A 14,390-nucleotide genomic window follows, 5' to 3' on the forward strand; every position below is an offset into this window, starting at 1 on the left:
AAATCTCCTTGAAGCTATCTACTGAATACAGGATTATTCTCCTTCTTACTGCTTTGCCTAACATCAGAAGTTTAGTCTAGTGCTATTATTTCTTTTCTCGAAATTCCCGTCAACAATTTTGTCATGATTTGAGACACTAATCGGTATCATGTGCTAAAGTTACCAGTCGAAATTCTGAATACAATATTTTTTTCTCTCTAGTCTACTATTCTGGTTAAAACCTAGCATCCCAGAGTTGACCAATTATACGTTTCGGCCTGCAAGGTTAACCTTGAGTCAGTCCAAGCCACTTCTATGAATCCGGTGTTCATCTTGTTGTGCTAACGAGGTATGGCAACTTGGACTGATGCATATATATGCCTGGTCCTACGTTGTAGCTGACTGACTGAGTCCAAGCTACACTTTTATCGATGCGCCACCCAAAAGCTTTTTTCTGTCCTCTACATTGAGTCTGGGTCCTACCATAGGTATATTTCAATTATCCAGCTCAGTCAACAACTACCTCAACCACCTACTAACTTATATACACAGATTAGACTGTGTAGAACATCAAACAAGAAACCATACTTTAAATACAATTAGGCCGCAAATGGCAGGGAGTGAAGAGAACAGTACACAAATAGTTGCCAATAATTAAAGAATAGTAAAACTTATAAAGACAGTTAACAGGTCAACTGGAAGCTTACTATGGGAATATATAGATACAATGATACGATTATTTATTAGCTATACACTAAAAATATAAATAGTAATCCGAAAAATAGTTCCGACTTTCCCGATACTCAACCCGTCATAACAAGTCACAGGACTGACACAGTTCCTCGGGCATAGTGTGATATCTTTGATTAGGAGTTTACTAGTTAGAAATTGGGTATGCATACTCAAAAATAAACAAACACTCGAACCTTGCTCTGTAAACTAATTTACTGAAGGGTTACAAGTGTTTCGATTTATTAAGGGTTGCGTCCCAGTGACAGGAATTATAAGTGTAATAGAGAGTAATTTATGAGTTATCAAACTCATACGTACATTAGAAAAGCACGAAGTAAAATAAAGAATTTATTATCAAGCTGTATAACCGTACTTACATGAAATTAAGGCTTCATTTTATGACGAACACGACGATGATAAAACTAATATTATTATTGTAAAGGATAACAAAGTACGTTTGAGCAACTTCCACAAGATATTCGTGAATAAGTTAGCACATCGAGAAATGAGATAGATGGACCTAATTCCCTATCGTGGTTTACAAACATTGAAAGGGTGTTGAACGTCAATCAGGTCAACTTCCTCATAAAAATTTATAAGTATGGTAGTCCAATGTGATTTTTTGTAGAAGTTGAGACGCTTAATGACTACATTATGTCGGTTTCTCAGGCTTAGGTATGAAGTAATCTGTTAAAAAAGAACCTATGATGATCTCAACCCTTTATCAGATTTCTATACCGAAAATAAACTGGAAGTTCAAAGTGCAACGAAATAACAGTCCATTCAACCAAGTAGTTAGCGAACTAGTATCTATGGCGTGTGACTCTAGTGAACAAAGAATATCAAATGAGAATACTATGCTCCCAGAAGTATCAACTTACAACTCCTCGATTTACGTTTGTAAATGCTTTCAATATCAACGTGTTAGTGGGCCATGATAAAAGTATTAAACTTAAGATTAAGCCGACAAAACTAAACTAATATGAATACTAATTGGTGAAATCAAAACACTTAGTCAAGTATTTTCAATTTCTTTTTTAGAACATTGGGTACAGGTATATATTACAGTTTGTCCTTCATCTGCTGAGCGAGTTTGAAGTGTAACATAAGTCATTCTATCATTACCGCAATAGGCACATTCTTTTCTAATAGATGGTCCATCAAATGTTGATTGTGATGTACTGTTTTCAAATTGTGACTCCAAAGCCTCTTTTAAAGCAATTTCTGATCTTAAGATCTTTTTAGCCCCTCTAATCATCGATGGAAAGAATAAAGATGTAGATTCATACTCATCGTTATTAAATTGGCCTATTTTGCTAGATTTGGCTTCAGTATTGAAAGTTGCATCCATATTACTGAACCAATGCATACATGTAGAAGTTTTACATTTACGGCATACTAATAAATCATTAACTTCCAACTTATGTGGAAGAAGAGTTCCACAAACGTAACAAAAATATCGATGAATCCGTTCTAAGCCAAGAGGCGGACCAGAATGTTTCTGAAGCATACTTCTACAAGTAAAATGAAAAAAACTGCAAGTGATAAGTGACAACGTAATTGGTAGTTCAGAGGGATATGAAGACAGAGAACACCAATCGAACGTGACAGTTGTTGAATAATTCACGACATATGTGCATGCCAGTTGTGACTGAATGAAATAACGTTCTATGTTAAAATGGTGAACTTTTACATCGATTAAGACTTAAGTACGTCCAAAATTTCATTTGTAAATCTGATAGGTTATTTAAAAAAGGGGATTAGAAAATCGGCCGAAAGGGATTGGTTTATAGTCAATATAATGCAACGAATCCTGTGAACATAATGCAGAATAGCATTGGGTTAACTGAGATGGTAACAACGATGGTAATCACAATATTAATGATAATAATAGTCACGTGAAGATCACATGTACTAAGTAAAATTCCTCCAAGGTACTTGCACAAAAATGACAAGAAACTAATGTGAATTGAGAAGTATTACTTTTTCTGAATTCATGAGAATTCTGAAAGCATTACTAATAATAATGTTTACTATTTTTGAAAATGATGCTATTTCTAACTATTTCTGGTGTTTCAGAAATCTGGTCACCTTTAATGGGTCTGTTCATACTTGTATTGAGTCAAACCTCCATATATCATAGGAATATTTATTTCATGAATTTAATCTAGATCCCTACAAGTAAGGCTTCATTTTAAGAGATAGCACTTGTTTTTCAGTGTTACACTACTTTGGGTCAGAAATAAACTAGTCCTACAGCCGTTCTAGTAGATTATTGAGTCTAATTTGCAAAATCCTTTGGTGCAAATTCATGATTTGCATCTTCGTCGCCCAAAAGTTTTCATTTAATTACATGAATACCAGGTTAGTTACCTAAAGCACAAACGTTGGCTGTTGAGGACGTCAATCAAACACAGATCACAACCAGAACAGTTTGAAAACGATGAGTCCTTCTGAAGATAGTTTTGTTGTCTTTTGAAGTAACTTGTTTATCAAGTAAAGGTTGGTTTAATCGGTTCTAAGTCATATTTTACGTGGGGACCATATCTGAGGCTGAAATTCACAATTTCGGACTGGAGTGATTTAACTACTAAGCCACTTCCTTGATGATCATTTTAAGTAAATCCCTAAGTAGACATTGCATATGTGCATTGTTGAGTATTAGGATTGATTAATCATTCATAGACTCATCAGAAAAACACGAGCGCATTAATTTCAGAAAGTGTTGCCCCTACCTTTGCTTGGTGCTTATACTTCAACTAATTCATATTCGGTGGACAATAAGCCTATGGCTAGTTGCTCCCTGGGAGCCTTCCCACCTGTACTTTTGCGAGCAGTCTGCTTCGTGAGTGCCATGACTGTGAACAACTATGGACGACACGAGAGGAAACGAAGATGAGAAATGATGTAAATTATAGGCAGCTGACCATACCAGAGTTTAGTGTAGATAATAGTGAAGATGGATAGTGATATTTACTAAAGTGGCATGACATAGTTGTTAATGAACAGTCGTAAAATTCCAGACTATATTCTGTTCATGAGTCCCCAGAGCATGATTAGAAAACTAGTAGGAAAGAGAGCAGATTCTATATTGCTGTAAGTGATAATTCCATATATTGGGAATCCATAACCTGTGCAACTTAAACATCAACAGGAGGTTCAAATATAAGAGAACGACTAGGTAAATCAACACTTTTCACTTACTAATAGCTTATTTAGCAAAGTGTCACTTTAGCTTTGAAAACTATTACCAGTGTCAACCAGACCGTAGGGTTAGCTAACTAATAATCTTAATCCCTAACTTGGTTTTAAACCGGATGAGTGTTTTTGAGCTCACAAGGACATTTTTGAATCAACCATACGAAGGATCGATCTCCAATATCCAATATCTTTGTCACGCGCTTGTTTCTTGTTGTCTCCGTACGTTTCCAGGTGTTTGAAAATGTCCAATGGGTACTAGCCTAGCCAATCGACTGGACTAATTCTAGCCAGCTTAGTAGTTATTTGTGGGGCCATTTATCTCGTAATTTGGGTGCGCTTGTCTCAGATCAATAAGGTTTCTGATTACCAGAAGCTATTGTATTACTAGACTGGAGGTTAATTGATTACAATATGAAGAAAAATGGGATCAAAATTCAAGTGCTAAAAGACGATAATTTCAAGAATAAATAACTGGTATAAAGCTCCATTCTCACTATTTCTGTGACGTGCTAGTATAAACTGATCGTTCTCTTTGCATTCCTTCATGTTATGGTACTAATCATAGTCCTTATTACCATTCAATATGGGCAGTCTCGATACTTGACTCCACTAACCCCATGGAATTCGATTGTTAATTGGAAGTTGATATTCCTTGAGTACGAATAAATGTGTTTTTTCTAAGCCAGTGGGGTTGCTTATTGCATGTGTTCGAGGGACGGCAAGCTATGGATGAATATGTGGTTCAAGTAGTTCAGATAGTTCAAATGATTGTGGAAAGAATAGAAGAAGCTCTCGCTTGACAGACTTCTGTGCCTAATCTCAGAGGATAACCTACTCCTTTATGTTAGGACCCAGATGTGCTTGACAAAGTAAAGAGAAATATTTGTAGTCCGTGGTGAAATGCTGTCCCGAGTCATCAAGAATATGTTAATTTCTTTCCTGAAAGACTACAAATGCGTTGCTTGAAGTGCTTCAGTCGGTAGAAAATTCCCGGAATCGCCTCTAGATATGTGCCAGAGCATCTTTGTTCTTATGGAGCGAAGGAAAAAATAACACATTTCCATACTCTCAATAAGGTCTGATAAAGCCGTCAAAGAATTAGATGGAAAGTTTCGATATGAATTTTGACAAAAATGCACTTCATAGTTGTCAGTTCAAGGTTAGTTTTAGAGCATTTCCGTCATATTTAGCAGGAGACTTTGGATTGTAAGGTGTCAAAACTCCAAGATATTTTATGGCCTGTGGCGCCTCTACAGCGGACTTACCCAAGACGTATTTGTACTCCCTAACATGACTCACATGAACTACTTTACAATGCAGTATTGAAAGTAGGTCGATTGGGATTCGCCTGCATTTGAGGTTCAGGTATATCTTCTCGAAGTCCTAACTTATTGTCCCGTTTGTAAACTTCTCTCCAAGGTTTGACTTCATCGATAAAAAGTAATAACCCAGAGAATACTTACTGACGAAAATTATTTGTCTAGGTAAAAAATAGAAGAGGTCCTAACACTGATCCCAGGAGAATCCCAGTAGGATATTCCGTAGCCTGAGACAATGCGGAGTTTACGCAAACCTTAAAAGGTTCATTACCCTAACAATAGCAGCCACCTTTCTGGAGTGTCTGAGGGTTACTTTTATTAGTCTGGTTCTATTACCCTCATTCTTCTTAGACAGTCTTATCATTTGTCGGGCAAATATATCTTTAAGCCTCAAAAACTTCCTTATTTGACTTTTGCATTTGAACATCATAGACTTCATATTCAAAGTCCGTGTTTTCTGGCATAACTAGCATCACGATATTTCTTTTTCCAGACTTCTTTGGGATGCTCCTTACTAAATTGGACTCTGAATATGGTATATCTGACAGGATCTACAGATTACTTTCAGATTCCAAGAAATGACTGGTCAGTAAAGCATCCTCTACAACACTAGCGTTAGTAAACGTTGGACTAACTAATCCTTAATTAATGGTTGCTTGGTATGTTTCTCTCGAGTAAGTGATATGACCATTTATGGTTCAGTCTTGAGAAGTTTAGGTATCTTATATAACATCTATCAAAGCTTCCTGTCGTTATTTCTTGTAGAACAAGTCAGGGGTCAGAGGAGTCTTTTAGACTCATGACTGCTATGGAATCGTCACGAACCTTGGTCAATGTCATAGGTTTTTGGATACGTAATGGTTGAGGTCCGTTCAATTCGAAAATTTGGATGTTCTTTCGGATCTCCTGTAATTTAGTTAGCCGATTCGGTACTCTTCAGAGTAGATTTTGCTTTCGGTATATTAACTAAGTGTTTTTGGGTTACTGAGCTATTAAACATTTTTGATGGTGATCTTTGGTTGTTTTTACTCAATCTATAGAGCCCAGTCCTCTACCGTAGCTATCTTTTGGGACCACATTTACATTTAGATAGGCTATGCTTGGAGATACCATTTTCCTGCGAGCATATGGGATTCACGATGTTACTGCAGTGCTTATTTCAGAATACCCTTATTGATGTTAACTCGTGGTTCATCACTACTTGTGTAATGGAGAGTTTCTTTTTGTCTCCTGGTGCATCCTCGGTTAGTTATCAATTTTGAGACTTTTTCTCAGTGTAGGTGACAGTTTTTGTATATTCCTGCCCGAGAACTAATGATATTACTCAAAATCTCGTCAATATTTGTGTTGCATGTTCCACACAACCAACTACAACATGAATAACCGAGTTTGTTTCAGTCGGCTGTTGTGAGATATGTGCTTGTTTCACGATACACTATTTGGACTTATCACACTGCATACTGTAGTTGATGGAAAGTGCACATGTGTTTTTAACGACCACGGTAAAGCAAAACCTGTGAATAAAATCGTACATGGAAGTAGGGTAAAAAGTTTACAACTGGGAAGGAAAATGATTAAAATTGATATAAACTGGTGTCTTCCATGCTTAAGAAGTACTGAAAGTAGTCTTATTGTGAATAAGCGTAAACAATGCATAGTAAGCTGAGGTAAAACCTAAGATTACCATTAATCCAAATGAAACTCAAAGGAAGAATGATCTATCGAACATTAAGCTCAGGGTAGATTCTCTGAATAAAATCTGTGTAAATCAGCAGTTGGAGTCCGACTACTAATCTATCTGTTCAACTAGCACCAAACTAGTGTTATCGTTAAAGCATTGGGAGAAATATTTCAGTACTTGTTGTTTCTTCATAAAAAATTACAAAATCTCTTGACTAGAAAATAACATTGATCTCATAGGAGACGTCCATGTCTAAACAGCCCGCCTGATGTGACAGAAGACTGGACAACAGATTGTGAAATTGATCTATCTGTCAATGTAATACTCAGCAGTTTCGGTCAGACATCCAATGAGGTGTTCGACTTAAAACGTATGCAGAATCCTTCTGAATTCTAGATAACAGGTATGATACAAGCTTGAAATAAAAATCTTCCGCTTTCGAAGGAAAAAAATGAAAATGGAAAGTTTCTTGGAAAAATGGAGATCTGTGCGAGTGAGTACCGTAAGTTATCATCCTAGGTCTTTCGCTATTCCTGTTGTTTGTTAACCGGTTTCCGAAAGCGCTTTGATTTCCATCACACCCATTTACGTAAGCGACAAAGGTTAAGAGGATAATAAGTAAAGAGGCTGATAGGTCATAACCAATTAGTTATATAGCCCTTTAAAAATAACCCGTTCCAAAATGTCTTCAATGCAGCACGGTGGTGTCCATCACTACCCTGGTAATAACACGCCACTGCAACAAGTTCTAGAACGAAAACGTTTAGCTTTAACCCAAATCATGATTAAGGAATGTCTCAACTTTTATGTCCCACTGACTCAAAACTCCGTGTAAAATACTGTATCCAAGCCGCCAGTCTGTATATAACAATATATGTGGGTGTTCTTGAGTGCCTCCAAAGTGTTGGTAGTAAGCCCGAAAGTAGGAAGTTGAGGGGTCTGTAACATCATCGCAATGATATGTTGAGTAAAGGCCAAGCAATGGTTGCCTCTGCTAAATGCCAATGGGTTTTCCAACACTAAACAGGGCCATTCTCCAGACCACTCGCTAGTGGTTTACCACGAATGCATCCGCCTGAAGTAGTGAAATCCATTTATTCGATGTGTAACGCGTTTAAATCATAAATGATAAGGCAACTATCAACATTATTTTGTGTGCAGCTATGACTCAAAATGGCCATCTGAGACATTTCGGACTGTAGTGTGTTACCCATGTGGTCATTGAGCTGCATCTGGGCTTCATACTGCTGCCTCCAACTAAAACGTACCTCTTTTGCGCTTGATTACACACTCATGTCATATATGACGTATTCATGTGTCTTCTTCGTTAAAGCTAGTAGCCATGTCGATTCTAAAGTAGATGCGCTCTGTAATAATTCGAATAAAATTCATGTGCGTTGTGGAACACAATTCCTTGGCGGTGGTTATGCTGGATTTTGTTTCTCCCACTGAGTAACTTATCTGGAAGGTCTAGTTTTGTAGAATGTTACTGTTCATTTGGGGAATCTATACCACACTGGCGACTTAAAGAGTCTAATGACTTAATATATCAGTTGTAAAATATTAATGAGCATTTGAAACTCCAATAAGAATAGCTTGTTTTCGGCAATCAAGATTTTGGAAACATTTCGTATTTCGGATGACTTAGGTGATAATGCTATTGTGGATCGCCGGTATAAGAGTTGACGTTTAGGGAACACTGTGTCCTGTGGCAGATGATCTTCAAAGAGTTAAATGGCCCGATAAATAAGGCCATATTGTGGTGCATATAATGTTGATCATCGAAATCTGCGAGAAATGAAACGTTTTCACTAGACAGCCTGGTATCTATAGTAGTAAATAAATCCCCAAGACAAATAGATCCGTAAGTCTTCAACATCGACGCTGGCCTCATTAGCTTTACTGAACACACCATGGCTGAAGGTGATTAGTTACGCATCCATAACAGATCACGGGTGGGTACGCTGTTCTACTCATTCCTTGCAACTACTAGCTGGTTTAGACCAAACGCTCCTCGACCTATGGATGGCCTTTCAAATATATCTTCGAACTTCTTCATTTCTAACTTCTGTTTGACTGGGCTAATGTTTCGTGGCTGTAGGGATACCTCATTGTGCAGACGGAAGAAACCAGGCTAGACGTCAGTATGTCTTTAATCCTGAATCGTAGAAGGTATAGAGCGTGAGGTCACCTTCAGTGTTTGACTTCCAATTGGTGGCGACCAACGTGCTGTCTTCTCCCACAAACTACCACTCATAACTTGCTGAATGCGTCCTCTATATAAGTATCAGAGCTTGTGAGACAGTGGAGGGTAGGCAAATAGAATAAGAATATCTGAGGAAGTGCCATGTGTAAGATCTAAACTAAGGTTTGACTGAAGAATAACTGTCTAGTTAGTTTACACACGCGCTATTGCCTGGTTGAAATCAAAACAAAGTGATTGGGAAAATAACGGTTCGCTCAATTATTAAACCAATAATTGTTCCCTCAATCATCGATCGAATGCAACAAAAATTAAGTGTTATTCTTCCCTTTCTGGATAGATCACGTAAAAACCCATTCAAAAGATAATATTTCGTTGCCTTATAACATAAAGTGCTTTCAATTCTGGATAAGTGCCTCAGTCCAAGTCAAAACGCACAATCCAAATCAACTCAAGCAACACAATCAAAAGGTAGAACAATCAACATGGCTGCCTCCAAGATTAAGTATAAACTAAAACAACATAAATACAGATCCGGAAGAAACATAGGAACTCAGTGAAGGCGAAAAAATGAGAAAACCATAACAAAATAAAATATTGCCGTCCTAAATAGCATCAAAAAGACTAACAAAATGTACAACTAAAGAAGCCCACAGGAACAAGTTGCAAATGTAAACATTTTAAAGATGAAACTTTTTGAAGTCATTCAACAGAAATTCCTTCTCACCTCCCTTGAATTCGTTGTTCATCAGTTGACCGAGGTATGTAAAGAATTAGATATCACACTTAACAAAACTACTGTTATGGATTTAAGCTTGTAGGTTGTTTGATTTTCATTCTGTACAGGTTTTAAAAACATTTTACAAGATGACTTAAGACAGACAACAGTTGGTTCATGAGAAGCTCAATAATCTAACACCCTATAAACAAAATGAATAGAAATCTACCAAATGCAATGAGCGTCCATCTTCTTTAGACCGTTAGGACTGTCTTCATACTTCTAGAGAAGGTAGAATTGTAGATGACAAAGGAAAAATTTTCAACCTCTTCTTCTGTAGTAAACGAGAACACAAGTAGGGACAATCAAATGTAGTTGAACACGAAATTACAGAACATCTCAGTTAAATCAGAGAACTATACAGTTGTAGTAGGCGTGGAGTCGAGGACGGACTATGATCACCACTACAATTCGATTACGCGCCCAGAATCGACTTGGTTCCTTTGATAACTTGCGAGCCAGAAGGCCTTATTCAGTTCAGACAAAGTATATTTATTGGCGATCTCGTGGTATCGAAAGAATACCGAGACGTGCCAACGAGTACAAGCAAAATGAGCAGAGCATAAGAAAGTTCGAACCAAACAAAACGGATAACTGAACCAGAAGTGAGTCTGATACAGTTAAACAAGTACAGTAAAGCAATCGCTGGTACAATTAGTTACAGTAATAATAATTGTTTCTATTATTCCAATCGTGTTCTTATAGAGACAAGCCGGTCACTACACAGTAAACACTTCATTTGCAAAATGTCATTCAATCATCTTAGACTTCATTGTTCCTGAATTTTCATACAAATTGCTTTCTGTTCCCGTTCTTTCCTTCACAATCTTCTCGACCTTTTGGTTCCATATATTCTAATACTGACTATCGTTATATCCTACTCATTTCGATATAAGTAGTAAACACCACACTTCTACTATGGCTTCAACTTGTAATATTCTCAAAAATCTGATAAATACTATGCTAAATATGCCTTAATTAGGAGTATATAGGACTTTTTATTTAAATTGTCAATGATTTATACCTATACACAATCAAGTAGTGTCTGTATAACCTATTCATAATATTATATAGTTGAAATCATGAGTCAATTGAAGCTAAACCACCATGAAAAACCTGGAAGCACTGGATGGCCGTTTCGTCCTATGGTGGGACACATCAGCAATTCAAATCCACGATTCCACCTCGCGAGATTCGAACCCAGGATCTATCAGTCTCTAGACCACTGAGCACGCCGGCATTAAACGGTGTTAATGTCTAACTTCAACCAATCAACGAAATTCAGCAACTATTCACCAATGACTTCAGTGAGTTGATATCTCTCAACAGACCTGGTTGAACTCCACTGATTACTGCTTCTCACCAGAACTCCAGGAAATACCTAATGGAGCCGGTCACTAGTGAGCATATGATCATTATAATCAGGGGGTTTTGTGGAGATTTTAGTAATTTTATATAATTGAAATCATGAGCCAATTGAAGCTAGACCACCATCGAAAACCTGGAAGTACTGGACGGTCGTTTCGTTCTATTGTGGGACTCGTCAGCAGTGCGCATCCACGACCCCCCATCGCGAGATTCGAACCCAGGACCGATCGATAACTATTCATAATAGTATTGATTAGGTTACTAACTCCATGACAATTCAATTCTTTGAAGATGTCAATCTTAATCATAAGTGTCATTGAAACAACCCTTATCAATATAGAACAAATATCATATTTTGGATGGATATATGTATATGTTTATATACATCTATATACGTTTCATTGGGGCAAAAAAGGAGTCAAAGCATATAGATATAGATACATAAACAGAAATGCAAAATGCAGAATGCAAGAAAAGTAACCCATAATAATAAGATAGAATATCTAGCCAATTGAATGATTAAACATTAAAAAAAGTTTGTTTATATTATACATATTACTATCAATTCAGTAAATAAGTAGTTAAAAAGTTCATAAATCAATAGTTAATCAGTAGTAGTAGTAGTAGTAGTAGTAGTAGTAGTAGTAGTAGTAGTAATGGTAGTGGTAGTAGTAGTAGTAGTAATGGTAGTGGTAGTAGTAGTATTACAATTTAGAAAAGTATTTTCCTATTCATTATATGTATAGATAGATATATACTTTGAACTATACAGTACTATATACAATATTGCATAACCTGATTGACTGAATACATCAATTCATGGTTTCTGTCGTTTAGGTTACAAGAAAAATGAAAAAAAAACAAGAAAAGAAAGGACACTTTTGCTTAAAGTAGACATTACATAATGTTATAGAAGTAATGGTACATTCTGATCAAATTATTACATGATCATTTTGAAGAAAGTTAGGATGAGACTAGAATTTATGGACGATCTTTCATAGACGTCCGATTGACCTTGAGAGTGTCCACTTGGTAACTGGGGCTAAATGAACGTTATAAACCAGTTTAAGGAATCAGGATTAGGATTAGGATTTACAGTTGATGGTAAGAGTTCGGGATTAGATTTATGGTTTACATCACGAATTGACCTCAGCTATAATACCAAAGTTGTATTTAGCCAAATGGATGAATGAATGAATTTCGCGCCAAATTCCAAGATGTGTTATCTTCAATCTAATTGATTCATTCATAGATTATAATCTCCTCAAACGTTTTCTGTTTTTTAAAAGAAAATATATATACTATGGAATTTTCATTTTAAATAGTAAGTAGTATATCATCTTGTATTAAAAAAGAAAGAAAACGTTATTCAATGATTGTTTCATGAATGGATTGATTACATAATGAACTTGATCCATTATGATATATAGACGAATTATTAAGGCACATATTGTTGTTATCTTTATCATTGTCAAATTCAATTGCACAAGTTTCGATTGAACTTTGTCCTTCTTTTTGTTTTTCTTCTCTTTCCTCGTTTGCTGCCATAGCAACATGATCCGTTTCACCATTGGATACGGTTTTGGGTTGCATTGACTCGTTTTCTTGTTTAATCTTTTCTCGTCGTTTTTCTTCCCCTTCTTCTTCTTCTTTTTCTGCAATTGGTCCATTTCTATTTATTGTAGATTGTTCTGAATACATCACTGATATAGTTTGAGTTATATTATCATTTTTATTAGATGATATTGATTCACCGTCATATCCATTTATTGAACTTAATGATGGACTTAATTGAGGTATAGATGAAAGGGTATTATCTATAATTGATAAAAAAGAATAAGTAAATGCGTTGATTAATATTGAAACACTTTTTTATGGTATTTTTTATGTTGACATGATATTACTACTTAATTGTTAAATAAGTAGTTTAAAATCATATGGGTAAAAAATTGGTGTGGTTGTACGAAATGATAAATGTTATATAAATATGTTACATTAATTATGAATATTTTAATAGTTGAGATCATGAGTCAATTGAAGCTAGACCATTATGGAAAACCTAAAAGCACTGCACAGCCCTTTCGTCCTATTATGGGACTCATCAACAGTGCACATCCACGATCCCATCTCGCGAGATTCCAAACCGGGACCTAATAGTTTCGCGCGCGAACGCATAACCACTAGACCACTGAACTTGCTGGAATACAGCGGTGTAAATGTCTAACTCCAACTGATTCACGAAATTGAGCGATACATCCATCATTGTCGTCAGTAATTCTTACTTAAGTTAGTACATTAAATTATTTTCTGAAAGGATAGTCCTTTGGTATTTATGTCTTGCGATACTTAAGCTAGCGTTTTAACAGATACTACTATGGTATATGCTACTTATGTTGATAGATATATGTAGTATATAACACCAATGAGAAGTAACATGCCTAGCAACAGAAGTTAAAGAAGATCGAATAGAACAGAACGGGAACATAGAGTGTTTCGTATGGAAGTGAAGGAACAATAAATTATGAGACTATTACTTGACATTTTTCAAATGAAGTACTGAATGTATGGTATTCATATTTCAATAATTAACCCTACAATATTGTGCTCAGAATGTATTTAATTGTCTCCTACCTATGTTCTCATCTATTCCCATGTTCTATATTGAGGCTTATCAGTTGTAAATATAAAAAAGAGAATATGTTCAAGTACATTTCAATAAGAAGAAACAGAACTTTTATTTATTTATTTGAACACATAAATATTGGTACAAGGAAGCACCAGATACTAATATGCGCCACACAAATCTCATTTGATTTGTGTGAGGACTATGATACTACCCGTGTGACCAAACTGAAGCAGGTAGTTTTCTTAGGGGGCCATACCCTAAGCCTTTGACCTAAAGGTCTGATCCACAAGGCAGTAGAGCATCGCGAGTAGATGCACTCTCATTGTAGCCGGTGACCAACGCTTGATTCATACACCATTTGTTCATTCAGGATACTGTAGCCCATGTTCACCATTAGTTTGGAATCAGGGTTTTCCAACTCCCCTAGGTAAACTTTTCGTGTCCACTGGTGCGTTTAAAGCTCCGGACATTCTCTTTTCGTTCTCGCAATTTCATAAACAACA

General features: G+C 36.3%; 1 protein-coding gene across 1 annotated transcript; it reads right to left on the reverse strand.

Moving 5' to 3' along the window:
• Positions 1–1,726: 1,726 nt before the first annotated feature.
• Smp_072800 (DNA-directed RNA polymerase I, putative) lies at positions 1,727–4,063 on the reverse strand (the record flags this gene model as incomplete). The annotated part of the gene is made up of 2 exons (XM_018791391.1): positions 3,916–4,063; positions 1,727–2,225 (listed from the first exon to the last, which is right to left on the reverse strand). Exon 2 carries the CDS (start codon positions 2,219–2,221, stop codon positions 1,727–1,729), a length of 495 nt encoding a protein of 164 aa, XP_018645448.1. The 5' UTR covers positions 2,222–2,225; positions 3,916–4,063.
• Positions 4,064–14,390: the final 10,327 nt, after the last annotated feature.

This window comes from Schistosoma mansoni, assembly GCF_000237925.1.
Source record: "Schistosoma mansoni, WGS project CABG00000000 data, chromosome 3 unplaced supercontig 0077, strain Puerto Rico, whole genome shotgun sequence".
NCBI classification, from domain to species: domain Eukaryota; kingdom Metazoa; phylum Platyhelminthes; class Trematoda; order Strigeidida; family Schistosomatidae; genus Schistosoma; species Schistosoma mansoni.